This window comes from Hyaena hyaena, unplaced genomic scaffold, assembly GCF_003009895.1.
Source record: "Hyaena hyaena isolate Hyena2069 unplaced genomic scaffold, ASM300989v1 scaffold_676, whole genome shotgun sequence".
NCBI lineage: Eukaryota > Metazoa > Chordata > Mammalia > Carnivora > Hyaenidae > Hyaena > Hyaena hyaena.
In genome coordinates this window covers 333,482-360,694 of record NW_024081310.1, presented here as the reverse complement: position 1 = coordinate 360,694, position 27,213 = coordinate 333,482, and the positions used below count along the sequence as shown (strand labels likewise).

General features: G+C 37.7%; 1 protein-coding gene across 1 annotated transcript in view; it reads left to right on the top strand.

Moving 5' to 3' along the window:
• Positions 1–14,299: 14,299 nt before the first annotated feature.
• BTBD7 (BTB domain containing 7) overlaps positions 14,300–27,213 on the top strand; it is a 55,405-nt gene continuing 42,491 nt past the window's right edge. Inside the window, exons 1-2 of the mRNA XM_039217295.1 lie at positions 14,300–14,482; positions 15,252–16,331. Of these exons, the coding sequence (XP_039073226.1) occupies positions 14,401–14,482; positions 15,252–16,331 (1,162 nt within the window). The 5' untranslated portion in view covers positions 14,300–14,400. The remainder of the gene's footprint in view (positions 14,483–15,251; positions 16,332–27,213) is intronic.

The following is a 27,213-nucleotide window of genomic DNA, read 5'->3' as shown; positions in this document are numbered from 1 at the left end:
TGTTTGTACATTTTGAATGTTTTTTAATAGTTTATTTTTGAGGCAGAGATAGAGCACGAGTGGGGGAGGAGCAGAGAGAGGGAGACACAGAATCTGAAACAGGCTCCAGGCTCTGAGCTGTCAGCACAGAGCCCGACGGAGGGCTCGAACCCATGAACCGTGAGATCATGACCTGAGCTGAAGTTGGACACTTAACCGACTGAGCCACCCAGGCGTCCCTGTTTGTGCATTTTGAAACATCCCAACAGTGTCCTATTTAAAGCTGTATATACACTGTGATTCAAGGGTCTTTTTTCTAGGAAGTTTCCCCCCCTCCCAAATACTAGTGCAGTTTTTAAATCACAGTCTTCTAAGAGGGTTAGACTATAACAGGTGGATCCTCAGAAACAATTTTTGGATTAAAAAGCTTAAAGAATAATTATTAATGGGTCTTTCCTTTTGAAATGTTTATTTATTAAAAGCTACTTTCATTCAGCAGTTTTCAACTTAATACCTCACATTTGCCAGGCACTGTTCTATGTGCTGAGGATTTAATGTTGAATACATGAAATTCTGGCTCTCACGAAGCTTATATTGTAGTGTGAGACTGTTAACAAGAAACAAGTATATAATTTCAAGTGTTGAAAAGTGCTGTAGAGAAAAATAAACTCAAGAAAGGGGATAAAGAATGATGGGATAAGATGGCATATTATTTTCTAGAGGGTAATTAGGGAAAGCCTCTTTAAAGGCATGGCACTTGTGCAAAGATCTGAATAAAATGAGAGAGTGATGCATGTGAGGACTTTGTGGAAAAGTGTTCCGGGCAGGGGTACTAGCAGCACTGAGGTAGGGGCAGGCAGTGCTTTTTAAGGAGATGACTCAGGAGTCAAATGAAGACCTGCCTATCTCAGTCAGCACCCAGTATCCATATAAAGAAATGGATTGGTTTAATATCTCTCATTAGAAAAAAAGTTAGGGAAGACTTAAGATGGAAAAAATGTGAGGGAGATTTATTTGTATATTCTGTTAATGATTCTAGAAAATATCATACATCTGTCCATGTGTGGAGTGGAAGGTGCTGGCAAAATATTACTGCTGACAAGATATTCCAATAATGATTACGACATGGAAGACATATCCTCTTCCTTTAAGGTATAATTTTCTTGGCACAGTGAGCCCAAAGGGTATTATCTTCTGTTCAGAGAAGGCAGAAATGAGACAACTGATAAAGGGAATCTGTTTCAAGAAATCTAAGTCTTAATTAATAAAATGCTTTAATAGCAAGCATATCTTACTGATAGCATATATGACTGTAATACAGATACTAATTATAGCACATGGACTCAGACATGTTAAGGATTGGAGGAGAGCTTCAATATCACCTTTGTTTCACTGGGCACTATGCAGTAATGAAATTATGCCAGAGATGGCTTTAGGCCTCAAAAAGTCAACAGTGTTGGGGAGTTTGTCTGGCTCCATCAGTAGAATATGTGACTCTTGATCTTGGGGTTATAGGTTCAAGCCCCACATTGGGCATAAAGCTTACTTAAAAAGGGGGGGAAGGAAAAAAATACTGTCACTTCTTAAACTCTCTATCTTTTGCAAACATGGATAAGACATTTATAAATCATGCCCTCAGAAGTAAATGATCATATTGAGAGAAGCTGTATTGTAATACATATATGAGTGTTCCCTCTAAAATTGAAAGTATTAGGAAAATCTTATTTTTAGACTTGTTCCTTTACATGTGCTGTTTGTATTATTTCTTCCTTGGTATGTCTCTATGTGTCACAGACTATGAGTCTGGAGTTTTCTCTTGTCCAGCAAGAGAGCAGATGCAGAATTGAATATGAGAGAGGCTAATATTCTGGAGGAGACAAGAGCCCTGAACAGGGGTTTTGTCTCCATATTAATTGAGCGCCGAAGATCTTACACACGTGGTGAATGTGAAGAAAACAATCCGATGGTAATCATTAACTTGTGTGAGTAAGAAGCAGAGGGTCAGGGAGTGAGTGGTGTTTGTGATCAAGGTACATTGGCCCCAGATGGAAAGTAATTTCCTGCAGGTGATATAACAAGTTTCTTGTGATTCCAATACAGTATCTTACTAACTAACCTTGGATGCTTTTGCCCCATGGTGGCCGCTTTCCACCCTAAGCTTTTTTTCAAACCCATTTATGTAAGTGTAAGGAATTCCCGAACCTGTTTCCCTCACATTTTTGGAACCTCAAACCCATTTTCCTTGTTGCTCCCAGTTCAGCCACAAATTGTATGTCCTGTGTATCTTCTAGGTTTATGGCATTGCTAACCACCTGGTTATGTAAAGTAGAGACATCATCATCATTCCCTTCTTCCTTTTCATCATCCCCTCACTGATTTGGTGAGATGTTCTATGATAAGGACTTCATAGGGATTATCTCAGTTTTTTATTGTTAGATCTCCTAAACAAATGCAAAATAGTGTTTTAAGATGCAGGCTTACGTTGCATAAATAGGACCTAGAATTTCTGTTTCATTCTTATATGTCTGGACTGTAATATCCTCTTCCTGTGTTTCTTCAGCAAATGGGTAGCCCAGGATGAGCAGTGGGGTCAAGGGAGGTGAGAGGGAAAAAATTTATCATAGATCCAAGAAAAGCCTCTAATACTCTTTGTAAGGGGAAGAGTTTTGTCTGATTTTCTACTTCATGTTTTACCAAAGAGGGCTTGTTGGTGTCTCTTCTAGGGTTCCTTTATAGCTGACATTTCTCAAAACTTGTTCTGCATCAAACCAGTTTCTTTTACCAGCACTTCTGTATACAAAATTCTTTCTAACTATAGACTTCAGAAAAAAATGAGGAGGAACACTCTGCATTTGACATGTCAACAAAAATTCTGTAAGTTTCAGAATGAGTGGCCCATATTAAGGCTAATGCCTTATTATAGCTAGCTTGCCAACCCTTTTCACTGAAAATTTAGAGTAATAAGGTTTTCTCCCATATCTGTTTGGACTGTTCTAGTCTGACTGATGTGAGAAAAAATAAAATTTTAGTACAGAGTTATCTCTGACTTCTAAACCATTAACTATTTCCCCATTTATAACAACTTGAATAATTCATAGGACCATTCACATGACTATTCCCTTGATGCTCCAGTAGTTTGGAATTTGATTTCTTTAAGAAGACTGTCTTAGATGAGGAAACCTTTGAGTGTTTATACTCATGTTTCTGTTTTGTTCTGTGTTCTGCTCTTCTCCATTTGTACCCGTAGTCTCAGGCGCTCTCTCCATCAGTTTCTGTCAGCTTGCTGGGTTTTGTTTTTTTTCTTAATCTCTCCATCTCTACCACTGGAGCCCACAGAAACTCATCAACAAGAAACATGTCCTTGTATTTTTTTTTTTTTAACATTTTCATAAGTTGTTTTGAGAAAATGTGAGTTTTTTGGCTGTGAATGAAGCTTATGAGAAATTCCATGTTTTTTCTTTTAAATTCAGTTGCTTCGAGGTGAGCCTGGGTGGCTCAGTCAGTTAAGCGTCTGACTTCGGCTCAGGTCATGATCTCGCCGATCGTGGGTTCAAGCCCTGCATCAGGCTCCGTGCTGACAGCTAGCTCAGAGCCTGGAACCTGTTTCGGATTCTGTGTCTCCTTCTCTCTCTGACCCTCCCCTGCTCATGCTGTCTCTCTCTCTCTGTCTCTCAAATAAATTTTTAAAAAAACATAAAAAACTAAATAAATTCAGTTCCTTCGAGTATATTGTCTGCTTTCAGCTCTATTTCTCTCCGTAAATCCTTTATAAACTCAAATCTAGACTGAGATTTCTTATTGCCTTCACTGAATCATTCAGAGCTGCTTTTTTATATACCACTAAGCTGACAGTAACAACAGTTGTCCCTGATTGGAACAGCAATTTTATTTATTCACTCAAATATTGTGTGCTTGGCTCAAAACTTGTCTTCTTATCATGAATGCAAAAGCACTAAATGACACCATTATCTTATAAGACAGTTGATTGGGCAGTTCTGTAATCTGTCGTGGAGGGCCTTATAATCATTTCCACCCTTGGCCTATAGGCCTTTTTTCCTTGCTGTTGAACATTTTTCCCATTCCCAAGAGGTATCTCAGTTTGGGGCATATCGCTGCAAGAAGACAGCAAGCAAAGTCTTGGGTGTCGGGGATGGCTCGGCCGAACAGCTCTTGCTCTGGTTGCTGTAGATGTCACTGTTCTGGTCCCTCTGCAGCCCCACCAGATCTCAGTTACCAATGCCAGAGGCCCAGACAGGAGGATAGACAAAAGCCCAGGAGCTGAGTGAGAGGCTTCCAAACCTTTTTGGCCCTCTATTCCCATTTTTCTACCAGTTGCTTCAGGAGGGTCTTATTCTGAGGTTCTAGGTCTACATGAAGCATTTTGAATGTGAGCTCTGAGATGAAGGTTGAAGAGTAAGAAGCTTGTTCACATCTTCACTGTGTAGCCTCATAGGTCCTTTATCCACCTCTTTCTGGGAACTGGCCTCAGCTTTAAATGTCTAGAAACAGACAGGTATTTCAGAATACGTCAACATCTCTAAGATGTATCTTATTCAGGCCAAGTCAGACCTGGCACAGGATCAGTCCCCTCATGAAAACCCTTATGATGGGCTGTTTCTGTTTTCCACAGTCAGTTCATATTATTTTACTTAACTCTTAACATTGTGAAGTAGGTGATAGTGTCCTTGTTTGGGCGATTAGGAAAGCCAGGTCCTTATTAACAGTTTCTTGGTCTGTATAGCAAGAATCCTCTAATAAGTCTTCTTGCATTCATACCATCTAGTAATCTTTTAAAACAAATGTAAGGGTGCTTCCCTCACACATTCTATGCTTTGCTCCAGTAGTTCCCCCATTGTGTTCTGAATAAGGCTCAACACTTTAGAATGGGATTTGAGGCTTTTTGACCCAGCCCCTGCTCATACTCTTAAACATAGGTACTCCTTAGGCCTTAGACACATTATTTATCAATGTTGATGATAATTGCTAACATTTATTCAACTTGAATGTTGTGTCTACTTTGCATTCTGTGGTAGATGGTAAGAAAGTTAAAGAAGCTCAGTGCATACCCTTGGGAAGTGTACAGTTCAGTGGAAATATAATCACGCTGCGGTGTTAGTAGGTAATAGAGGTACAGGGTTGTGAGAACTGGGACAGGGATGCAGACTGGGACTGCACCTTTACTCATTTATTCATCCTGTTTCTTCTAACTTTTGAATGACCTTTCTTTTTTACTTGATGCACTCCTATTAATTCTTGAAGGTCTGACTCTAAACTAAGAAGCCAGAAGAGTAGCCTTTTTTTTTTTTTTTTTTTAATTTAATGAGAAATCCAATTCAGGGTATAATCATCCCTGTGTTCCTAGGGGCTGTCAGAATGCCTTGCACTTGGCGCGTGCTCAGAGTTGGATTAGTGGCTGGGTGTATGGCTGGTTGGCTGACTGGCTGGATGATCAAACAGAAACAAGTGTCATCCTGCCATCAAGGAGTACATATGTATTTATTTTTGAGAGAGAGAGAGGGATGGAGAGGGAGAGAACACACGCAGGGGAGGGACAGAGAGAAATGGAAAGATGTACAATCTGAAACAAGTTCCAAGCCCTAAGCTGTTGGTGTGGAGCCAGACACTGGGCTCAAACCCATGAGCTTTGAGATCATGACCTGAGCTGAAGTCGGCCACTTAAACAACTGAGCCACCCAGGTGCTGCCAGAAAGGCGCTTTTGCTTTGATTTCATAAGCTACCCTTTCAGTTAAGTCATTTTTTGCTTTATATGAGAGAACCTTTTCAGCACCAGAAGTAACACTGTCAGGTGTGTACTCACTTCCCATTTCTGGAATGGAACTATATTTGTCTGCTCTGGAAACTTACCTTCAAACGTTTAGAGGAAAAAATTACAAAGATAATATTGTCCATAGATACAAGAGCCTGAATGCCAAACCTGGTTCTTCAACTTACCAGCTCTGTGATGTTGGGTAAGTAACTAAGCCTCCCATGCCTCATTTTCCTAACCTCCCAGTCTATTTCTTGTGCAAAGTGAGGATAGTAATAGACCTAAATGAGAAAATTAAAGGAGTTAATTCATGTACAGTGGTTAAGAATGGCTGGCTCAGAGTCAATTACTGATCAGTATTATGATGATTATAATCATAATATACATATATCTTTTCAGGTTTTTATTTATATAAGAAGCTAATAACAAACATTTAAATTTTAGCCATAAGCTTTATACATCAAATTCAAACATTTAAATATAAGCCAAAACAATTTTGACAGTTCTGGGATCTGGATGATACTGCTTGAAGGCTCAATACACTATTACCTTTTGTGTATTTTTAAAATTTTTCATGATAGAATTTAAAATACATTATAAAATGTATAAATATAAAAGTTTGCAGATAACACTTTTTCTAAATATAAAAATTAGTTAAAGTGTACTATATTATTTCTGGCAAATATTATAATTTTATAAAATACTGTGTTTAATTGGACATTGAAATATTTGTATATATTTTATTAATGGTTGATACAATGAGACATTCCTGAAATGGAAAGATTTTCTCTGTGTAAATTTTTTTCAGATGAATTCTCTAATGCTTAAGGAAAAATACAACAATAACTAGTTTACTTTACCTGGGAAGAAATTTTCTTAAATAAGTCAATTTTGAGCCTAAACCATAAAGCTTCCAAAATATATGTTTTTTGGTGACAATAGTTTTTTGATAGCAATACTTAATAATTTTTTTTTATTGTGGTACAATATATATAACACCAAATTTACTATCTTGACCATTTTTAACTGTACAGTTCGGTGGTATTACATATATTCATATTCTTGTATAACTGTCACCACCATCTGTCTCCAGAACTCTTTCATCTTCCTCGACTGAAACTCTAAACCCATTAAACAATAACTCCTAATACTCTCCCTTTTCCCCACCCCTGACAACTACCATTCTACTTAGGTCTCTACGATTTTGATTGTTCTATGTGTCTCATATAAAGGGTATCATACAAGTATTGTCTTTTTGCAACTGGTTTATTTTACTTAGCACAATGTCTTCAAGATTCCTATGTGTTAGAGTGTGTGTCAGAATCTTTGTCCTTTTTAGTTTAAGGCTGAATTATTCCATTGTATGTACATACCACGTTATGCTTATCCACTTGTTGATGGACACTTGGGTTGTTTCTGCATTTTAGCTACTCTGAATAATGCTGCTATGAACATGGGTGTACATGTCTTGAATCCCTGCTTTCATTTCTTTCGGGTGTAAAGCCAGAAGTGAAATTGCTGTATCACATGGTAAATGTGATTTTAATTTTTTGAGGAACTTCCATGCTGTTTTCACAGTGGCCATTTCCACAACAAAACCATTTTATGTTCCCACCAACAGTACACAGAAGTTCTAATTTCTCCATCCTTGCCAACACTTATTTTCTATTTTATTGATAATAGCCATCTTAGTAAAAGTGAGGTAGTATATCATTGTGGTTTTGATTTGCATTTCCCTGTTGATTAGTGATGTTTTCATGGGCTTAATTAGGTATCTGTATACCTTCCTTTGAGGAATATTTATTTAAGACCTTTTCCCATTTTTTTAATCAGCTTGTTTGGTTGGTTGTTGAGTCGTAGGAGTTCTCTGTGTATTTTGGATATTAATCCCTTATCAGATATGATAGGCAAATATTTTCTCCCATTCCATGAGGATATAGTTCACTTCAAAAACAAGATTGACCAAAAGAAAATTGAAGGCCCTTTCTGGCTCCATCACTGGGGCTTCTCTGCCTTAATCAATGTTTAATGGAACATAAGTTTGCCTTTCTTTTTAATAAGCTGCTGCTATCATAAACAGTTATTCTGTGTTATTGGAATTAGCGAGGTTTGCAGTACAGAGTGGAGATCTTCTGTCTCTGTATTAGATGGCCCCAGAGGAGACATATGAGCCTAGTTGGTGGCTTTCTGAATTCCCTTCCAATCTGGTTTCACCTTTTTGAAGAGATCTTCTAACAGCAGGAGTCTACTGCTGACTCTGCTTCTGGCTTAACTGTTGAGTCTCTCTTTGTTTTGTTGTTTTTAAAATATATCCAAGGATAGAATTAAAGGTTACACGTAATTCTGGCTTTTTCACTTAATATCACTGAAACCTTAGGCAAGTTACTAACCTCAGCCTCATCAGTAAAAAGTTATTGGGAGAATCAAATGGGTTAATTCATGTGAAGTTCTAAGAACAGAGTCTGGCATATTGTAAAACCTCAATAAATGTGAGTTGCTATGTTAAGTAAAACATGCTTGGGGAATGAGATGGACATAGGAAGTCTTATTCCTCTAACGTAGGTTTTAGGTTGTTTTTTTTTTTTTTTTAAGTTTATTTTTTGAGAGCACACATGCACAAGTGAGGGGCAGAGACCGGGGGGAGACAAAGAATCCCAAGCAGGCTCCACAGCACAGCCCTGATGCAGGGCTCAAACTCACAAACCGTAGAGATTATGACCCTAAGCCAAAACCAAGAGTTGTGTGCTCAACTGACTGAACCACCCAGGCACCCCAGGAGTTTTTTGTTTGTTTCTTTGTTTGTTTGTTGTAAACTTTGTCTTATTTCTAGCTCTGGAAGTGTGAGGTTTAGCTGTAGGGGTGGCCTTCATCCCACTTGGCCCCTTTAGACCTAGGCTTTACGTATTCTGGCATCTCATCTAGTTTGTACCCCTTTTCACTCTCAAGCATGCTGGTGTGATGGTAACATTATATGGTCATCTTACCTTAAGTTTGACAGGAATGCAGGATTATCATAATTTTGCATTTCTCTTTTATTACTAATTGCTTTTCATGAGTATTCACAGGTGCCCCACATTCCTATCCTTCTATAACTATAGCTAATAATCAGAGTAAGGAGAAAACATGTGATTAAAAAAATTTTTAATGTTTATTTTTTTACACAATATTTTGAAATTTTATTTTATTTTTTAAATAGTTTATTGTCAGCTTGGTTTCCATATAACACCCAGTGCTCATCCCCACAAGTGCCCTCCTCAATGTTAATGTTTATTTTTGAGAAGAGAGAGAGAGCATGCGAGCATGAACAGAGGAGGAGGAGGAGAGAGAGGGTGAGACACAGAATCTGAAGCAGGCTCCAGGCACAGGGCTCAAACCCATAAACTGTGAGACCATAACCTGAGCCAAAGTTGGATATGTAAGTGACTGAACCACCTAGATCACCCAAGAAAACATGTGTTTAAAACCCAAAATCTACTTGCTTTTTCCCCCCTTTGTACACTAACATTTAGTTTAGAAATAACTCCCTTCCCCATCCTCATTTTCCAAACCAATGTGTCGTCATACAACTTCACTGGATTTTGGGAACCCTGTATCAGCTTTTTTATTTTACAGATGCTGAGACCCATACATCTCAGTTTCAGTTTATAAAAATTGAGAGTCCTAGAATTTATTTTTTTATTTTTTATATTTTTTATTTATTTCTAGGGGGGAGAGAGAGAGAGAGAGAGAGAGAGAGAGAGAGAGAGACAGCGTGAGCAGGGGAGGGTCAGAGAGAGAGACACACACAGACTCTGAAATCGGCTCCAGGCTCTGAACTGGCAGTCAGCACAGAGCCCGACGCAGGGCTCGAACCCACGAACCGTGAGATCATGACCCAAGCGAAAGTCGGACGCTTAACCGACTAGCCACCCAGGTGCCCCGAGAGTCCTAGAATTTAAACGTGACTTACCCATGTAGGTGGAATAAATTAGTGATGACAGTACTCTGTCCCAGGTAACTTGATGCCCATTGCTCTATTGCGTAAAGTAGTAAAAAGTGTTTTTATGGCAAAGGTCCAGGTTTTCCAAAGTGTGTCATCCAAGTGCATTATGCTCTATGGGGCAAAAGTCTCCTTTAGATCATGCAGAATGCCTCTTTTTGGAGATTAACAATGCACCTTAGCACTTTAAAGATGCTCCAAAATTCTGAAGTAAAGAAGCCTATTAGTTTTGTTTAATCGTGTATTTTCCAAACTTTGGGAAAATTCTTTGGAAACGCTGGTCTAAGGTTTTTTGGAAGGCATAGAGGTTGATTTTTTTTTTCTAAAAATATTCTCACAAGATTGTTAATTCTGTTGCCTTCAATTATCATTTTTGCCCTCAGTTGGGTCAGCTACAATCACTGAAGCTTGTTGTAAGCCAGTTTGATTTTGATTGAAATTGGTCATATTGACTGTTAACAGAGGGAGCTCCCCCAGAATGATGATTCTCAAAGAAGGATTTATCAGCTCTCTAGGGCCATTTGCACCCTGTGGGCCTTTCCCAGTTCTGTAAAGCCCTCTATTTCCCTTCTCTTTCCCTTCCCTCCCCTTCCCCCTTCCCCTCCATTCCCTTCTGTATCATTCAAAGATTGGATTTCATCCTATTTTATGTAGCAGACAGATAAAGCTTGCCTAAAATGAAAATATCCCTGGGGAGATTAAACTGTGACTTATTTTCATTTCCAGCATCTGAAGACAGTGGATTAGATTAAGAACTAAATAACATAACTACTGTGCTCCGTATGGAATAGGCTTTTCGTTACTTAATAAATTATTCTCTTAGAATTTTGAGAAGTAGGGCTTTAGTACTATAAAGGTTACCCCCAGAATTTGGAATTGGGGATACAAGGTAGACTTAAGGGTTATAGCTGATCCAGAAAATCTCTCCCACTAAATCTTTCTAAGACCCTATGTTTATTTTAGTATTAGAGCTCAGTAGGAAATATGAATGTTGCCCAAATCAGTTCATCTTGAAGGGAATCCCTATTGACTAGAAGCTACCAGGAAGAAAGACTCTGTCCCTAAGTCCCAGAGAGACTTTTATTTCAAGCCACCTCACCAGGGTAGGACCCCAGCTGTCCCTGTGGTGCTTATTACAATGGCAACTGGTCAAGCATCCTTATCTCAACTTGTGACTTGCCGAGTGCTTGCTAGGGGGTCTTGTGTCTCCAATGGGGTGGGTGATGTCTTGGCAACTTTGTATGTCTTAGTATGCTCATTGTAAAATTAACCTTTTAAAAAAAAAAAAAGGAAAAAGAAAAAAAAGGCATTTTTGACGTGGTTTAAATTTGAGACAGGCCAGTATAATAGTATTTTGTGTCCCTACAAACCTTGCAAAATTCTCATTGGACATAATTCTCCTGGGTGTGTTTGCATTCTTTGTTACAGTGTGACAAAGTGAGAGTAGAATACTATCCACTACTGTGGACACTCTGATTTTTCTTCCTCTAGAAGCATGGTGCCATTCTTCCTTGTTTTGTTTCAGCAGCACACTTTTTGCCACGTTCATGAGTCTGCTGTACAGTCATTAAAAATTAAAAAGTAGGGGCTCCTGGATGGCTCAGTTGATTTTGGCTCAGGTCACAGTCTCACAGTTTGTACGGTAGAGCCCCACATTGGGCTTATGCTTACAGCTCAGAGCCTGCTTCTGATCCTCTGTCTCCCTCTCTCTGCCCATACCCCACTTGTGTGCACATGAGCATTTCCTCTACCTCTCAAAAATAAATAAATGTTAAAAGAATTTTTTAAATTAAAAAGCAAGCAAAACAAATGAAGCAATGTGTAACTTCAAGAATGAATGAAGAAGGAAATGAGAAGAGATTTAACCAGAGGAGGGACACTTTACCAGTACTTTTGACTATCTGTTACTTCCGCATTCAAAGCTTATCTTTTTGGTAAAGCTCTCTCATTTTGCTAAGGCTTTCATTTTGCGTAATGTTTTTATTCTGGATTTTTTAAAAAGATTTTATTTTGGGGGTGCCGGGGTGCCTCAGTCAGAGCATCTGGCTCAGGTCATAATCCCAGGGTCATGGTATCAAGCCTTGCATTGGTCTCCATGCTGAACATTGAGCCTGCTTGGGATTCTCTCTCTACCTCTCCCTCTGCCCCTCTCCCCTGCTCACATGTGCGCTCTCTCTCTCTCTCTCTTCTCTCTTCTCTCTTCTCTCTCTTCTCTCTCTCAACAAAACAAAACAAAACAAAACAAAAAAAGATTTTATTTTTAAGTAATCTCTAAACCTAATGTGGGGCTTGAGCTCAACCCCGAGATCAAGAGCCACAGGCTATTTTGATTGAGCCAGCCAAGTGCTTCTGGATTTTTCTTAATTATTCTTAATATATTTCAGATTTGAGAAATCTCTGTGCTATTTTTGTGGGTTTTTATCTTGAGAGTGTGAATGGGGGAGGGAGGTGGAAGTGAGACAGAGAGAGAGATAGGGGAAGGAAGGAAGGAAGGAAAGAAGGAAGGAAGGAAAAGAAGAAAAAAGGAAAGAAAAGAAAGAAAATCCCAAGCAGGCTCCACACTGTCAGAGCAGAGCCCCATGCAGGGCTGGATCTCACCAACAGTGAGATCATGACCAGAGCCAAAAATCAGGAATCTGAGCTTAATGGACTGAGCCACCCAGGCACCCCTATTTTTGTGTTTTAACCACAAATCTTCAGTGAGAAAAGGATTTAACCTGTAAATAAGGCCACAAACTTGGCTTTTAGGACCCTAATTTCTTCTAAAGAACCACTAAAAGTATCTGATAGAATGTTGAAGCTTTTAAGGAGCTCAGTTTGAAAACTAAGATTTATTAGACTTAACTGTTTTTGAAGTTTAAACTAAAATTAACACAGGCAGATTTAATTCCTGTTTTATAAGAATGACAACATTTAATGTAACTATACTTCAATGATAAAAATTTTTTTAATTGACAGAATTCAAGATTACCTAAAATAGCCCCTTCTAACATTGCTAATATTTAAGAATAGAAAACTGTGAATTTAACTTATACTAAGCATCAGACTTTAAGAAAACAGACTTTGCTAGAAGAAGTATTTTTCTTCACCATTTAGTGTTTACAAAATAGTATGTGAAACTCCGGATTCTTTGCTGGGTAGTTCTTACAGAATGTGCTGTCACATCTCTGGCTGCCCATAGGGTTTCTGACTTCAGAAGCATGTACCAGAGTAAAAAGTCTTAACATACTGTTTTTTCCTTGGTAGGTAGGTGAATTTCAAATAGGAAATTTGCTTGTGTGAGTATATGATTTGATTGAAGTTACTGACACTTTACATAATATCTACTCTGTGGAAGGTTTCCCAGTCTTGAACACTAAAGGTAGGTCATTCTGTGCTTAAATTCTCATATATATAGTGGGAAAAGATTGAAGGAAGCACAGATGTTAATAGTGATTTTCTTAAACTTGATTTCCTAAGGTTATGCTGTGTCAGTAACAGAGATGACAATAAATTCCAGGAGTCTTGACAAAGTTCTTTCTCTAGCAGGTTTTTTTTGTGATTTTGTATGTGTGTATTTAACTCTATTTGTTAAAACACTTCATCCTTCATTATGAGGCTAGATTAACTACTTCCTGGTTGATTTTCTAATAATTCCAATAATAGATTTTAAATTCTGTTTTCTCTTAAACCATTATCCCTCTGAATCAGATAAATTTTATATATCCAGATGCTAGACAGATGCATATTCCTATTAACCCTGTTCTCTAACATAGAGTTTTTTTCTCTTTGTGCATATATCTTCTGCTGCCAGCTCTGAGAGTTAAGCTCCCATAGTATGGAATTTACTCTGTTAAAATGATCTCTTACTGGTACCCCTCCCCCCCCGTCCTGTCCATGTTAAGTCATCATGTCAAGTAATAGCAAGCAATAGATATATATATGTTTATTTATTTATTTTGAGAGAGAGCATGAATGGGAGAAGGGCAGAGAGAAAAAGAGAGAAAAGATTCCCAAGCAGGTTCTGCCTTGATCGAGGCTTGATCCCACAAACTGTGCATGAGATCATGACTTAAGCCGAAATCAAGAGTTGGATGCTTAACCAACCAAGCCACTCAGCTGTCATGAAAGTAGTATTTTTATTTCAGGACTTCACAAGGAAGATCAACTTTGGGTATCAGCCTCTTTGGTGTTTATAAATTGCTTATAAAATGTTAGATTATAATAACTGGTGTTGTCTCTAAGGGGTAAAAAATAATTTTTTTCCCAATTTTTTAGTCTTTAACTACTTTTTCCTATGATTTGAAATACTCCTTCTATAATCATATATTTAAATTAGTCTGATTTGTTACTTTTCATTGCCTTAAGAAGTACATAATTGGTACATTTTATGGCTCAAAATTGCAGCTAACACTGATTCATAATTCAAGTTTAACTATTTGTTTACATTTTCTGAAATTTTTACATGTGATTTTGACAGCATGTCATTTGCAAATAAAAGCAGCTTTCAGTAGTTTGCTTTTTTTTAAACTGTGCAATTTGAGATACATTTGAAAAAATGAATAAAATTATTTTTGTTTCATATCAAGAAATGGATGAAAAGAGGCTGCTGGATCCAGGGTTGAAAGTTTGCAAAGGCCTCTGGGATTACACTCTGAAGAACCAGCAGATGGAATGCCTGAGTGACTGAAGAAAATGGGTGCTAATGCATCTAACTATCCTCATTCATGTTCCCCGAGGGTAGGGGGAAATCCTCAAGCCCAACAGACTTTTATAGGTAACGGTTTCAGTTGTTCTGATTTCATTTTCTTTTGTGAATATAGATAGAATTGTGTTTTCAGTGGTCTTTTTGGATGAAAAGAGAATTGAATTGTGAAGAAGTTATTATAGATAATAATTTTGTAGCGTCCAGATTTTTCCCCAACAAATGTGAATCTGCCTTGTATGATTTTTATCCTAACCAAGCTGCTGTAGCACCATTGATCTTTTCTCTGGTGTCTTAACCATAATTGCCGTCTGCCCTGGAAAGCTAGCAATCTCCACTGGTATGAAAATAGTGAAATACATGCTTCTTGTGTCCTGGTCCGTTTGTTTTCCCCAGTGCAAAGCAGCCTTGGTGTAGTTAACAAAAAGAAAGAGAGAAAGAGAGAGAGAGAGAGAGAGAAAGAAAGAAAGAAAAGAAAGAAAAGAAAAAGATTTCACAATTGTATATAAGAAGTATTCTGAATTTACAAATCCGGTTAACTCTCATTTTCTAACACTGCATGATTAACATGTGTGATATCTGGGTTTTGATAGTCAGAGAGCCAAAAGCATGTTTTCAAGTAAAAAATAATCTGCTCTGTCAGTCTCTATTCCTTATTTAATATAAAAATGAATGATTCGATCTTTTTAATTTCTTTATAGAAACAAATGTCAACTTTATTTGAATGGTTCAGGAATGTCTTCTCTAAAAATTTTTAGCGTAAAATATGTGTTAAAGTGAACATTGAAATGAATGTTAAGAACAGAGAAATACATTTTCATTTGTTTGATTTCCTTTTTAGGGACATCATCCTATTCTCAGCAAGGCTATGGTTGTGAATCAAAATTATATAGCCTTGACCATGGCCATGAGAAACCACAAGACAAAAAAAAGAGAACCTCTGGCCTTGCCACCCTCAAAAAGAAGTTTATTAAGCGTCGAAAATCTAATAGGTCTGCCGATCACGCCAAGCAGATGCGAGAACTCCTCACTGGGTGGGATGTTAGAGATGTTAATGCTTTAGTGGAGGAATATGAGGGAACTTCAGCCTTAAAGGAGCTTTCTCTACAAGCCAGTTTGGCTAGACCAGAAGCTCGGACATTACAGAAAGATATGGCCGATCTTTATGAGTACAAGTATTGTACTGATGTAGACTTAATATTTCAAGAAACTTGTTTTCCTGTTCATCGTGCCATTTTGGCAGCAAGGTGTCCATTTTTTAAAACGCTGCTTTCTTCCTCACCAGAGTATGGGGCAGAGATCATTATGGACATCAATACAGCTGGTATAGACATGCCCATGTTTTCTGCTTTGCTACACTACCTTTATACAGGAGAGTTTGGAATGGAGGACTCAAGGTTTCAAAATGTTGATATTCTCGTCCAGCTTAGTGAAGAATTTGGAACACCAAATTCCCTTGATGTAGATATGCGTGGACTTTTTGATTATATGTGTTATTATGATGTTGTCCTTAGTTTTTCTTCAGACTCTGAATTGGTTGAAGCTTTTGGTGGAAATCAGAACTGTTTAGATGAAGAGCTCAAAGCTCACAAGGCTGTTATTTCAGCACGGTCCCCATTTTTTCGGAATTTATTACAAAGGAGGATACGGACTGGTGAAGAAATCACAGACCGAACTTTGAGGACTCCCACCAGAATTATATTAGATGAGTCCATTATACCCAAAAAATATGCGAAAGTTATATTACACTGTATGTATACTGATGTGGTGGACCTCTCTGGTTTGCACTGTAGTCCCTCTGTGGGGAGTCTCAGTGAAGTTCAGGCTCTCGTCGCAGGGAAGCCAAACATGACCAGGGCAGAAGAAGCCATGGAACTTTACCACATAGCGCTGTTCTTGGAATTTAACATGCTTGCACAAGGTAAGAAATTTTGATTTCTAGAATTACGTATTTGTCTTCCACATTGAAAACACAGCCAGTATGTTCCATGATTTCACTGTTTGGGATGTGACAGAGTCGGTTTTTTCAAATCTATAGTTACGAAATTTGAGAAAGAATTGAATGTTATTATTAATGTGCGTGTTCATTTAGTATTAAAACCAAGCATTCAAAACTAGTGACTAAGAGCAATAGATGAGATGTGAGGCTCTTTTTCCCTAATGTAAGACAATAGGTGTGGGAATATATAATTACCACCTTCACCCTGTGCACACCCAAGCTTTGAACTAACCTCGTTTCCCAGATTTCATGGTTATTCTTGATCTAGGACTTCTTGGATAACTTAGATTCTCATATTTCTACTCAGTAAGTTATTAATGCTTAAATGTTTAGAAGAGGAATGAATATTCATTCCAAAAATGAAGATAGTCACATTTGGAGACAAGTGTATTTGAATCCAAGAATTAGGCAAGGGTTTTTATTTAAAGTTTTAAATATTCTGTATCTTCTTTTCAAGCTTAACTTGTACATCAGGCAACAGCCAACAGTGTGTAAGGTCAGTGCTAGATTCCTGTGCCGCCTTCGCTTAATTTAAACTAAATCTTTTAGATTAGGATGGCACATTTTTACGTGTTATAGGCAAATGAATACATGACAGTAACATTAAAGAATTATATATACATTGGTAAATATTAGAATCTGAGTATTTCAGAGCTGCAAATCAGCCTCCCACACATGGCAAAGAGAATTTGCTGTCTTGAAAAAATGCATTCTTTGCTTTCTGTGGCCATATATTAAAACAGAACAAGTTATATGACATGTAATTACTTGAGAAATTCAGCTAATGAGTATTTGCTAAAAGAACATTAGAAGTTGCCAATTAGAAGAAAAAGTTAATATCTGGGGTAAAACACAGGTATTTAATGAAATAAGGAATAATGAAAGCTAAGCACAGTTTTCTAACTTGAAAATAAAATGTGTGTTGTGTGGCTCAATCAACAAATTAATAGGACTTTGAGAAATGACGTAAAAGCCCCAGTTAAATAATAATAATAAATTAGTTAATACAATGAGAGGAATTATTCAGAAGAAGGCACCGATAAACCTAAGTGATAAAAGTTGAAATTTCTAGGGGCGCCTGGGTGGCTTAGTCGGTTGGGCGTCCGACTTTCGCTTAGGTCATGATACCGCGGTTCGTGGGTTCGGGCCCCGCGTCAGGCTCTGTGCTGACTGCCAGCTCAGAGCCTGGAGCCTGTTTCAGTCTGTGACTCCCTCTCTTTCTGACCCTCCCCTGCTCACGCTGTCTCTCTCTCTCCTAGAAATAAATAAAACATTAAAAAAAAAAATTAAAAAAAAAAAAAAAGTTGAAATTTCTAGTACATAAAGGATCTCTCAAAATCTTATTTTACCATTATCTTTTTAGCAATAGTACTAATTTAGTTTTATTACCACAATCAAATTCATTAAAATATTTTTATCAATTTAAAATAAGAATTATTACATTAATAATAGTAGGCTATTTTGATATCAGACTATAGGAAAATATGTTCTCAAAAATAACCTAACAGCTTGACCTACCACTATTTTATTCTGTAAAACCAAATTTATCAGAAAATGCTTCTACAGAAAAGTTTGAAGATTGCACCATTATTCAAAAGGTATAAATAACCATTATTTTCTCAAATTGAATTTATTTTTTGACATGTTTAAATAGTAAGAAACCGAGTACATTGTATATACTTTGCTGTTTTTAAAAAACAGGAAAGTTGGGCTCGTGGGTGGCTTGGTCAGTTGAACATCTGACTTGATGTCCACTCAGGTCATAATCTCATGGTTCATGAGATTGAGCCCCATGGCAGGTCAGCAAGGAGCCTGCTTGGGAATTTCTCTCTCTTTCTCTCTCTCTCTTCCCCTCTACCCCTACCCTGCTCCCTGTCTTCCTCTCAAAATAAATAAACTTAAAATTTTTGTTTCTTGTAAATGGGAAAGCATCCCTTAATACAGGTTTTGGAGGGTTGTTGTTAAGTTTTGAATGAAAAGTAAAATTTGAGCCAGGTCTTAGATGTTAGGTAATACTTGATCTAAAGTTCTTTTATGTTAAGTGAGTTTAATTTTTTTAATCATTTAGCTAGAAATTGTGGATTTTTTAGTACATTTAAAGATATAAAACAATACTCCTTGTACGGGTCTTGGTTACTGTAAAATTATATGTATATTCCCTTAAACTTGGGTGTCAGTGGCTCTCTGTTTCCTTTCATTATTCATAATTACCTCATTTTTGTGAGAAGGAGACTATTTGGTCACTTGGAGAGGAATTTTATACCATGCATTTTGAGAGCTCAAGCTCTGTAACCAAACTGGATTTGATTCCTTCACTGTCATGTTTTAACTTGCTTGACCTCAGAGCAAGTCGTCTGTCTAATCCCCTATTTTCTTTTTTGTTTGTTTATTTTTTAACTTATTTTTTAATTTATATCCAAGTTAGCATATAGTGCAACAATGATTTCAGGAGTAGATTCCTTAAGCCCCTTACCCTTATAGCCCATCCCCTCCTCCCACACCCCCTCCAGCAACTCTCTGTTTGTTCTCCATATTTAAGAGTCTGTTATGTTTTGTCCCCCTCCCTGTTTTTATATTATTTTTATTTCCTTTCCCTTATGTTCATCTGTTTTAAATCTTAAAGTCCTCATATGAGTGAAGTCATATGATATTTATCTTTCTCTGACTAATTTCTCTTAGCATAATACCCTCTAGTTCCATCCATTTAGTTGCAAATGGCAAGATTTCATTCTTTTTGATTGCCGAGTAATACTCCATTTATATATATATAATATATGTAATATATATTATAACATGTAATATATATTATATGTTATAATGTATTAGATATATATACCACATCTTCTTTATCCATTCATCCATCAATGGACATTTGGGCTCTTTCCATACTTTGTAATCCCCTGTTTTCTCTTTTATAAAATAAGAATAGTAACCCTGTAAAGTAGGATTATAAGGATTAAAGGAAATAATATATATTAAGTGATTTGACTGGCACTTGATACATAGTTAGCATTCAATAAATATTAGCTGCTAAATGATAATCATCAGAACGTATTTCATTCACTACCATATTCTTTTCTAAAACTTTTTATCTTTAAAAAATAATTTTATGATTCTGTTGATTAAACCTAATACTAAGCATATTTTACAGATTTTTACTAGGTTATTACTAATTTTAAGTTTTTCTTATAATTTTATCACTAGTGAGATGGTACATGCCACTCATCAAACTATTGTAAATGTCTGGCTGTTTGTCATTCTACAATTGGTTTTTCTCACCAGGAGTTGTACAAGTAGATTAAGCCTGAGGCTTAAGAGTCTGTTATGCATCAGATGCATCCAGCATGGTGATGTTATGTACCATTTTGGAGAAAATTAGGAAAATAGTCACCTAAATCATCATCTGTGATCTCTGATTCAGACACGGGCTTAACTTCCAGTTACACTCTGTGAGACTAGCCTGTTGGGCATCTTGAGGGTTGGAGTATACTGTTCTCATCTTTGTGTCCCCTTAGCCTGGGACATAGAGGGTATTCACTAAATGATTTTGAATTAATGACTGTTACTTATTTATTCCAAATTAGATTTAACTTCAAAAGTTAAGGCCCAGTTTTAAAAGGAAACAAATCCTGTCAGGGGAGGCTAGGACCTTGAGACTAACTATGTCCTACAAGATGGAGAGGTGATTTAATAGTTCCAAGAGCATCATAAAAAGAGGTAGAATAGGCAGGCATCCAGAGTGGTTTGGATAAAAGAGTATGTTCCTAACCTATACTGAGAATGTGTTTTATTCAGACAAATAGGCAGTCACTGTTAGGGAGATGAATTAACAGGTAATGGGGCCTCAAGCTACTAGCTTGACATTTTAGGGTTGGATTTGATTTCACCTCATTTCCTACATAGCAGATTAAACATAAGTTTATTTCTGTCTCTTCCAAAGCCCTAATAGTATAATAAAGGAGTAAAACAAATATAAACCCTCAGGGCAAAGATACCTGAGAGGAAAACAATAGTGGAAAAAAGGATATTGAAAGTTTTGGAAGCAGGAAAGCAGATCATGACTGACTATGGCTTGGCAGAGCGGTTTATAACTCTAGAGCCTATAGAGGGGTCTACTGAGGATAAGGGAGACATCTCACAGGGGCTACTTAGTACTCTGGAAAGAAGGGATAAGCATGGTGAGCTAAAAAGAGATTTGATTCTAAGTCTGAATGCTGAATGGATGAACTCTTTCCCCATGGAATTCACCTTCATAGGTGGTGTCAGAAAGGAATGGGGGGTTTTGTTTTACTTCTTAGAGTGAGCTGGTTTTCTGAGTACCCTGTATGAAACCATCCATATTCTCTTCGGATTTGTGCTTTAAGTTCCTATATATACATGGGTCAGTGCTTTCCGTTTTGTCTCCATGGCTGTTTGTTCTTGCATCTGTATCACTTGTGCCGGGTAACAAACCCTAATCTGCCCTTCAGTTCTCTTCTCTATCCTCACACCCTCCCACCACCAAACACAATAAACCTGAGATTTATTTTCTGAAGAAGTTGAACGAGAGAGATCTCAAATCTGGAAATAGCTATGAAAGAAAGGGTGGAGGTGTGGGGTAAAGCACAAGGTTGAAATCTGAATTTATGGGGCGCCTGGGTGGCTCAGTCGGTTAATCAGCCGACTTCGGCTCAGGTCATGATCTCACAGTTCGTGAGTTCGAGCCCCACATCGGGCTCAGGGCTGACAGCTCGGAGCCTGAAGCCTGCTTTGGATTCTGTGTGTGTGTCTGTCTCTGCCCTACCCTGCTCACACTCTGTCTCTCAAAAATAAATAAATGTTTAAAAAAAAAAAAAAGATCTGAATTTATGTAAAAGCCTACAAACTAAATGTTAAAATCACTCTTCTTCCCTGCTCTAGTCCAAGCCAGGCAGATAAAAGGTTTAAAAAAAAACTGGAGCTCTAGAAATAGTGAACAGCTCAAGAGCATATAGACTGATGGACTGATGTGGGAAGTTCCATCATGAAATTATGCTCAGGAGTTCCATGGTGAAAAAACCAGTTTGCCTTCCAGTTCTACAAAGAATATAGTCAGCAAGCCTGCTTTTGCAACAGAGCTTCCACACAGCTCTTTAGTGCTTCGTTCTTAAATATGAAAACCCGTCTAAGGTTCAGTGAACATTTGAGGAAACCTTCCAAATTGACACAGAGATCAGAACAAAAAGAAAAAAGTATTAGAAGAAACCATTGAAGAAAGCAGAAGAAAACTTCAACAAAAGCAAAATACCCTTATATAGGGGTGCCTGGATGGTCTCAGCTCAGGTCTTAATCTCAGGATTGAGAGTTCACCCCTGTGTTGGGCTCTGTGCTGGGCGTGAAGCCTATTCTAAACAAACAAACAAAAAAAGCCCTTTTATAAAAGCATTCTATTGGATCAGTGAGACAAAGATAGGATTCTGTAAGGGTAAAGACAGAAGCTGTTGGAAATAAAGTAGCAGAAATGAAAAATACAATAGATTGAAAGGTAAAATTGAAGAAATCTGGCAAGTAAAACAAATAATGAAGAGATGGACAACAGTGGAGACAAATAAGAAAACTATTATTGGTCCAGAAGATGTAACAATTTAACAAGCGGTGGTTGTTAAACATACCAGAGAAAATGGAAGAAAAGTCAGTAGTAATATAAATACTACTAAAACTAAAAAGTTTTATCCCTAACTCTAGGGAAAAAGAGAAGATTCTACAGTGTTGGAGAGAGAAAAATTAGGTTCCATACAAAGAAATAGGACTCTGAATAGTATTGAACTTTTCAATAGCAGCAGCTGAATGCTGCAATACAGTGGCATAGCGCCTTTAAGAAGCTGATGGAAAATTATTTTCTACACAAAATTCTATATTTAGCCAAACTGTCAATCAAGCGAAAGGCTAGATAAAGGCATTTTTTCAGTCTTGCCTCAGAAGATTTATCTCCCCTGCACCACTACTGAGGAAGTTACTAAGGATGTGTTCCACTAAATAATGAAGTGAACCAAGAACAGACAAGTGTGGGATCTAGAAAATGGTGTCAAACACGGGAAATAAGAAAGGGAAATCCTAAGTACTAGCTGTACAGTAGGTCTAGTGGGCATCAAGTCTAGACTAGGAGGGTGAAAACCTCCAGGAACATTAAATGACAAGCGGCATTGAAAGATTTATTTCATGGGAGTGGGTTGGAGGGATTGCCTGAATGGCTGTCAGTTAAGCAGCTGACTCTTGATTTCAGGTCAGGTCAGGTCATGATCTCCTGATTTGTGAGATCGAGCCCCATATCAGGCTCTGAGCTGACAGCACAGAGCTTGCTTAGGATTCTCTCGCCCTCCCTGCTAGCCCCTCCCCAACTCATGCAATAGCGTGTGCATGCACACACACACACACACAGACACACACACACATACACACACTCACATACACACACTCTTTCTCTCTCTCTTAAATAAGCCTTAAAAAATTTTCATGAATCTTTTGGTGCTTTTATGAAGAATTAACAATAGGCTTATAGAAAATGATGCAAGTGGGAAATGAAGAAAATAATATCTCCAAGAAAAATTTAAAATTACGTATGGAAGAAAATACAGTTCTAGTTGCACAGTTGGCTCAGCAGTAAGCGGTATTTAAATAGTCATAATGTGAACACTGAATATTGATTTAATAAAAATTATAACAGAGATAAATACCAGAAGAAACAGCTTAAGAATTGAGAGTAGTTGCCTCTGAGGAACAGAACTGGGAGTGGCAAAGAGGGCAGGGGGGTTTGTTTTCAGAGGACAGTTTTTATTACTACTAGCTGTAAGACTTTTAAAACTATGAGCATATGCTGCCCTGATTACAAAATTAATTTTTTTTATGATATGACATCAGTTCTCAGAAGAACCAGAGAGGCTAGGCCATAATCCTAAGGAACTGGGGCATTTGTCATACCTGTCACTAATGTCAACTAAAAAGATTGTGCGTATCATTTTAGGTTACAGAAGGTTTTTGCTTTCTCTCATTTGGTTGTCCTGACAACCTGTCAGTATGGTGGGGCTCAGAGATGAATAACTAGCCTTTTCTCCTGCTTGTCAGTGATAAGCTTGTGACTCATACCAGCTCTTCTGACCCCAAGTCCAGAAACCAGTTTCCAGGGATGAAGGTGGGAGGCCCCTCAGGGCCTAGTTGTAGGAACAAAATAACAGACTAGTAATTGAAGCATCAACTCAGAGGAGTCTCAGCCATGAACCTGATTTGTGCTGAATCCCTTGGATCAGAGTTAAGTGAGGAAAATGTGGGCCCAACTAGGAGGTTTGAAAACTGTGGGAACATGGACCTGGGTAGGTCACCGCTCAGACTTTGCTTCAGAGCACTTAGCTAGAGAACAGAGGGCTTTGTATGGAGTAGGCTGTTCTTTCCTGAATAGGTGAGTGTTCCTGTATCAGTTATTTGACTTCTGGCTGCCAGCATAAGGACCTTCCTAGTTTTGAGAAATTCCTCACTATACATGTCTTGTTTGAAGGCAGAGTGTACCTCCCAGAATAAAAACCTAAAAGGTTTAATGCTTGCTTTCTCAGCCTTCTCAGTGGTTAAAGTTTAAGCACATTGCCTGGGCATTTTGAATCAAGAGCTTATAGCACAGAGGACTATAGAGGGGTGCCTGGCTGGCTCAGTTGGTAGAGCATGCAGCTCTTGATCTCAGGATTGAGAGTTCGAGCCCCACACTGGGTGTAGAGATTACTTTAAAAAATAAGTAAATAAAGTTAGGGGCACCTGAGTGGCTTAGTCAGTTAAATGTCTGACATGATTTTGACCCGGGTCATGATCTCAGGGTCATGATCTCAGGATCTTAAGCGTGGAAGCTACTTAAGATTCTTTCTTTCCCTCTCTCTTTGCCCCTCCCCCATTCACACAGGCATGCACTCTTTCTCTTAAATAAATAAAAATAACATATTCGTTAAAAACATTGTTTAAAGGCAAGGGCTCTAGAGAATTCTTTCTGTAAACAGGGTGGGAGCAGAAACATTCAGCGGAAAAGAGTCAGTGGCAGTGGTGGCAGTGACAGCATCCACTGTCTCTACACAGAGTAGGAGCTGTAGTGGCCAGGGGCCCGGAGCAACACAGGCTACTCACTGGGCTCTTTCCCTGGCGCGGTCCTCCGTGCCCAGCCTTTGTTCTTGTTTGTTTTCCAAGTCTGGTCTTCAGCTTTCCCAGCAGCTATCAGCTAACAGTATCCTTTGAAATAAAGTCCTTTTCTGTTTAAGCCAACTAGACTTGTTTTCTGTGGTTACAGCTTAGAAGCCTGGTTGATAACAGTACTTACATTAAAAAGACCAGTATATAAAATTCCAAAATAGGTGGCTGGATTTAGAAGAGCCTCAAAAAAAAGGATCAGGTGTTTGATCATTGACTTTCACAATGATTTTAGCATACACTGTGTAAACACCTCTGAAAACATGACCACCATGATGAGAATATATATTGATTTCTAATGATTTGATCTTAAGAAGAACAATGGGTTTGTTTTCCCATGAATTTTAAGAACCCATGGCCTACCATAAGAACTTATGTTTCCTTGTTAGAAATACTGTTGACCTCAGAACAAAATAGCCCAGATTATTACCAACATGTACATTCATATTCCTGTTCAGGATATTTTATAGTAGTGTACTTAAAACTGCAGGTTTTATTTTTTTAGCTTGATCAAAAATGTATTTTTCAGTCTATGGAATATGAAATTTATTTATAACAGCTCCAAAGTGGATCCTATCATGCATTGCCCATCTTTTTAGTTACAATGCATGTGATTATATTTTTTTTGAATTAAAAATCTTAACAGAGAAACAACCGAAAGCAATGACCTAATTTTCCCCTTAGCAACTTGGTCAGATTTCAAGAGTGTGTGGCTTGAAACAAATGCAAAGCAGTAAAGACTGTCTCCATTCAGTAAGCCATTCCTCCCTCTTCCCGTCCTCTCCATTGTCCCTATGTTAACACTCTTCTTCTGTCTCAGTTCAGTTGAACTGGCAGTTCATTTTACTTCTGTCTGTAATTATTTCCTCTTCAGCAAGTTAGTCTGAATATACTTCCTAGAGAATAATGAAGCTAAGTTAAAGACCATTATCAACAGATCAGAGTAGTAAATGGAGATATCAGTAAACTATGCAACATAGATGAAGAATTCATCTCAGTTTCAGGAACGGCAGTTCGGGTGACTCTCAAGTTCTTTATCTCTAATCATAAGGACACTTAGTACTTAAATTCTTTACCCAGAATTATGAGTAGCATTCTAAAGTGTAATATTTTATTGCATTTTTTACTTTAGAACTTACACCATTTTTCATGTAGACCACAAACTCTCTACCTCTGCTTCTCTGCTCACACTTTTCTTTTGTCATAGAATACCTTTGCCTTTGACCATTAAATGTCCATGTTCTACCCCACTCTAAGACCAAATGCACATGCTACTTCCTTTGTTCCCTCAGGCATTCCAAATTAAAAGTAATTTCTACTTACTGCAAACTTCCAAAACACTTCCTTTACATTTCATTTAGGTTTTTACATCTTCTTATTTTGGAATTACCTATGTATGTGTGTTATTTCCTCTGTCAACTAATGTATTATATACCCCCTAAAAACCTTGGTAAAAAGGTCAAAATCTTGGTAATCTTGAATCATCCAAAGAACCTAGCACAGTGCTTTTTTGCTCTTGGTGGACTCTCAATTACGTATCTTGAATTATCTTTTTTTTTTTTAGCTTATTTATTTTAAGTGAGAGAGAGTGCACATGTGCACATGTGGGGAAGGGGCAGAGAGAGAGGGAGAAGATCCCAAGCAGGCTTGGCAATGTCAGCACAGAGCCTGATGTGAGGCTCAGACTCACAAACCATGAGATCATGACCTGAGTCATGAAGTTGGATGCTCAACTGACTGAGGCACCCAGGCATGCCAAATTATCTTTAATACCTATGAAAACTGAGTAACTTTTTCTTTCTAAAAGGGGGGAGGGTGTAACTTTTTCTTTCTAAAAGGGGGGAGGGTGTGTAATGTCTAGCTGTAGAAGTTGCAGATAAAATTAAAATGGCTCAATCTAGGAGATAAATATGGAGCTTTATTTTTATTTTTTTAAGTTTATTTATTTTGAGAGAAAGTAAGCAAGCAGGGGAAGAGCAGAGAGAGAGGGAAAGAGTGGATCCCAAGTAAGCTCCACACTGCCACCACAGAGCCCAACATGTGGCTCGAACTCATGAACCATGAGATTGCAGCCTGAGCTGAAATTGAGTCAGATGTATAACCAACTGATCCACCCAGGTTCGCCTGACCCATTATTTTTAAAACTAAGTTTAGAGGTGGTCTAAATACTGTATAATCCTATACCATTAAACTCAGTTTTAAGTTAAATTTCAAATAAAGTCTTACCAAAGTCTTATTTTGTTCTCCACTATTATGTAAATAAGATACAATTTAGCTATTACTGTGTGGAATACCTCACTTAATCTTTATCATAACCTGCATGGTAGCTACCATCCTTGTTCCCATTGTAGAGATGTGGGATCAAATATGTTGTTTCTTCCCCAGGGCCACTTCTACTTATCAAATCTACTTTATAGATATGTGAATGTGTGTTTCTATTTCACATGCATATCTTGTTTTGTTGTAGTTTAAATAGCACCACACTATACGTATTACTGTCTTGCCATTTTCACACTTAAGGTTTGGAAAAACTGTGTCAGTACACGTAGAGTTACTTTATGTTAATGTATTTTTTTTTATTCTAAAAATGTAGAATTGGGACATCTGGATGGCTCAGTCCATTGAG